General features: G+C 34.2%; 1 protein-coding gene across 1 annotated transcript; it reads left to right on the plus strand.

Moving 5' to 3' along the window:
• The first annotated feature begins 3221 nt into the window (after positions 1 to 3221).
• On the plus strand, positions 3222 to 4265 carry LOC141489391 (trace amine-associated receptor 6-like). The gene has a single exon (XM_074190042.1). It carries the CDS (start codon positions 3222 to 3224, stop codon positions 4263 to 4265), a length of 1044 nt encoding a protein of 347 aa, XP_074046143.1.
• The last annotated feature ends 226 nt before the right edge of the window (positions 4266 to 4491 follow it).

Consider the following 4491-nt stretch of genomic DNA (forward strand, 5'->3'; position numbering starts at 1 on the left):
TCAGGATTAAATAACTTGCCCAGGGTCACATTGCTAGAAAGTGTCAAGTGTCTGAGTCCAAATTTGAACTCAAGTGCTCCTAACTCCAGGACTGGCATTCTATTCATTACACCACCTAGCTGCCTCCTTGATTTTTTATTTTAGAATAGAAATAGTCTAGCTCCCATCTTGCCTGAAGAATTCTGTGTTCTTCTTATATGGATCTTTTTAAGCTGCCTTTAGAATGTGGCATGATATGCTGCCTATAAAATAAAAATTTAACTAAGTTCCTAAAATTACTAATATTTTATATTTCTGGTTTAAGATTTTACATATCTTTGCCTTATATAAGTTAAAGATTTCTTTCTCTTAGCCTCTTACCTATGATGAAGACTTACTGAATATGAAAGTATCAATATATTATTTCCTGCATACCATTTAATGCAGAATGAATTTCAATGGTACACAGATCAAAACTACAGAGCTTGTAAGAATTGTGTTTAAAAGAATCTAGATGGCAAAATTTACTTGGTAGATTATGGGAAGCCTTTCCCTTACTGGACTACTGATAGGGAACAAGTTTCAAAACATGACAAGTACTCATGGTGAAAAAAGGATAGAACATAATATGAAAACAGTAATCAAAGAGGTGGATATGCTATCTGCAGATAATTGATTCTGACCTATCTTACTTTCTCAGAAATAATATTCTCTCATCTCCTTAGTTTCCATTTGCCTCCAGTAGATTGCTTGCTACCAACATATTTTCTAAACCTGAATGAAGCCTTAACTTAAAAAGGAAGGCTGCATCATCCATGATATGCTTCAATATAAGAGGGTTATTAGTCCCTGTGTTCAGAAATGGAGAGCGTGACTAAGGCCAGTGTGTCACAAGGTGCTTGATCAAATGAAAACATGTAATTTTATAGTGCCTCAATACCAGCTACCAAAGCAAAGGGAAATTGGCATTTCTAGTATTTACTACTATCCCTTAAAGCTGGTCAAATTAGCCTATCCTTTGTAAAAATAATAGAGTGTCAGGTGAGAAAAGGGAGAAGATTATAGGTAAAATTACAAGAAACCTAGCATTTATAGAGCATTACATCGACTTCAAGATAATCAGATAAGGAAGTAAGGAGCTCATGTTTTAGGTAGATTTCCTGAGTCCAATAGTACTTGGAAGCACAACAGGGATGTGAGCAGTAATAATGTACTCAGTAGATTAGAGGGAGCCAGATAGCACAGTAGATAGGATACTGAACCCAGAATCAGGATAAACCTGAGTTCTAATTCAGGCTCAGGAAGATCTAAATTCAAATCCAGTTTCAGACAATTATTAACTATGTTGCGTTGTGAAAGTTATTTAATTTCTCTCTGCCTCTGTATTACCATTTGGAAAATGGGAATTATAATAATTTCTACCACTTAGGGTTGTTGAGAGAGACACATGAGATAACATTAGCACTTTAAAGTATCATAAATTTTAGTTATATTATTTATTTGCATATACTCCTTCACCACAAAGCTTAATTTCCTGATTTCCCAAATCAAAACTCCCTTTCCTGACCATCCTTTTCTGTTAGAATGTAAGTTTCTTTGGGATATGGACTATTTAACTTTAGCACACAGTAAGCATTTACTAATTTTTTTTCATTTGTTCATTAGTTCCTTTTCAGGAAAATTGTACAGGTTTAAACATCTTTGTTCCAATTATTTTGTGCCATTGATCAGGATTCCTTTTTATAATTTTTTTTGTAACATTACAAACATTTATAGATTACTCCTATTTTATAAGAACAAAGTAAAATAGTTAAATATTAATGTAATTAATTTCATTTTTAATGAAAGTAAAAGTAATGTTATAGCAATATCATCTAAAAATGTATGCAGCTTTCAAATAGGTGGTACCATTCCACCTCTATCTTTTAAAATAGATATCCATTTTCTCTCTCATTGGAAAAAAGAACAAAGTATTTCTTTTAACAAATAATCAAACCTAGTCATACAAAACAAATTCCCTTAATATATATATATATATATATATATATAAACATATATATGCAATTATATGTGTATGTGTATGTGTAGATATTTGTTAATGGGACAGGTAGGTGATGCAGTTATAAGAGTTCAGATATGACCTCAGATATTTACTAGCCATGACTCTAGGCAAGTCACTTAACCTTGCCTCGGTTCATCATAAATAAAAAAGGAGCTGGAGAAGGGAATGGGAAATAGTATGTTCATCAAGGAAATAGGGTCATGAAGAACTGGACATGACTGAAATCAATTGAATAACAAATGACTGTATGTAAAAACCAATTCATACATATGCCTGTGTCTCATTCTTCACCCTACATTTACAAATTTATGGAAAAGCCTGGAAAAGAATTTCACAGGAAAGTTGGAGTTGGCTAAGGTTTATACTGGAAGTACTCATAGCATTAAAATTCTGAATTTTAAAGTATGAATTTTTATTGATATTGTGACCCCTGAGATCCTTATTTTCCTCTTGCTTGTAGTTGATTGAGCAGTTGAAGAGACTAATATATTGACATATAGAATCTTTATAAATTGTTAGGAATTACATTTTAATATGCTTAAAGCATCAGAGGTATTAGAAATACCTATAGCTTATACAGATCATGTCATTGAAGACCAGGACTTAGGAAAACTATCAGAAGTCTCTGGCTTCAAATAATAATAAATAGTTTATTAAAAATAAGTAAATAATGATTCCTGGAGGAGGAAATCTATTCTCCCAGTTCACACCTTATACAACTGGGATTCCTTCTAAAGCCTTTCAGGGGTAAAGTTTCTTTGACTTTGTCAGAGCACAGGGGATTTGGGGCATAATTTGGATCTGACAAGCTGTGGGAGGGGATGTTAATAAAAGATTCCTCTTGAAATGGTTAACATCATAATTTATTCCTGTTTACTTTAGTATGTTTCTTAGAGATACAGTCCAGAGTATCTAAAAGCAACCTTCTCAAATATTCAGTTCAAAACTAATTACTTGCTTGCTTTTTTGCTAAGTTACTGAAGTTCTCTGAGCTATATTAAAATTTTCTGGCTTGATAAAATAATTGGAAATTTTAATTAAATTGGAAAAACTTCATAATGCTTTGAAGGTATAATTGGCATCTCTTGTAATGTAATATTTTCTTAAAAAACATTGGAAATTTCAACAGTAAAGTCGGTGTGATCACAAAGAATATAAACACTGCACAGAGAGAAGAATCATGAGCAGCAGCAACAGATCCCAGTCTACTGCAGTCCAGCTCTGCTATGAGAACATCAATGGCTCTTGCATTCAGACTCCTTACTCCCCAGGACTCCGAGTCATCCTCTACCTGGCCTTTGGCTCTGGAGTTGTGCTAGCTGTCTTGGGAAATCTTCTGGTCATGATTTCAATCCTTCATTTCAAGCAGCTGCATTCTCCAGCCAATTTTCTTATTGCCTCCTTAGCATGTGCTGATTTTTTGGTGGGAATCACTGTGATGCCCTTCAGTATGGTGAGGTCAGTGGAGAGTTGCTGGTATTTTGGGGAGAGTTACTGTAAACTGCATACCACTTTTGATGTGGCATTTTGTTATACTTCCCTCCTTCATTTGTGTTTCATCTCTATTGATAGATATATTGCTGTTACAGACCCTCTAGTCTATCCAACCAAATTTACCATTTCTACCTCTGGGCTTTGTATTGCTCTCTCCTGGACCATCACTATGTCTTACAGTGGTTCTGTTTTTTACACAGGTGTCAATGATGATGGGCTGGAGGAATTAGTAAGTGCACTTACCTGTGTTGGAGGTTGTCAGATTGCTGTGAATCAAAACTGGATCATAATAGATTTTCTGCTGTTTTTCATACCCAGTCTAATTATGATTATTCTTTACTCTAAGATTTTTCTTGTAGCTAAATTCCAGGCTAGAAAGATTGAAAACACAGGTAGCAAAGGGGAGTCTTTCTCCTCAGATAATTACAAAGCCAGAGTAGCCAAGAGAGAGAGAAAAGCAGCAAAAACACTGGGCATTGCTGTGATTGCATTTCTAATTTCGTGGTTACCCTACTCACTTGACTCATTAATTGATGCTTTTCTCGGATTCATCACTCCTGCCTATGTTTATGAGATTTGCTGTTGGTTTGCTTATTACAACTCAGCTGTGAATCCCCTCATTTATGCTTTCTTTTACCCTTGGTTTCGGAAAGCTATAAAACTCATTGTTACTGGCAAAGTTTTAAGGAATGATTCTTCAACCATGAATTTGTTTTCTGAACAAGAATAAAGGATAGAATGGGGAAAGTGGCCATGTGTTTCTCCTGATATTTATAATTTTATGAAATATTCTTTCTTATCAATTCAGAATTGCCAAATGACTGATACCAGATATCATATAGTAGTGATACCTCTTAGATAAAATAAAAAGAGTCATTTTTTTCTTGAAGCCGGCCCATAATACTTTTCAGAGTTTTGGCAGTTGTATGTCTCCTTACCTTACTTTAAAAAAAAAC

Source organism: Macrotis lagotis, chromosome 5 (assembly GCF_037893015.1).
Source record: "Macrotis lagotis isolate mMagLag1 chromosome 5, bilby.v1.9.chrom.fasta, whole genome shotgun sequence".
Lineage (NCBI taxonomy): Eukaryota > Metazoa > Chordata > Mammalia > Peramelemorphia > Peramelidae > Macrotis > Macrotis lagotis.

Excerpts from the sequence above, each read along its gene's own strand:
- LOC141489391 (XM_074190042.1), top strand. The coding sequence starts at position 3,222 with ATGAGCAGCAGCAACAGATCCCAGTCTACTGCAGTCCAGCTCTGCTAT.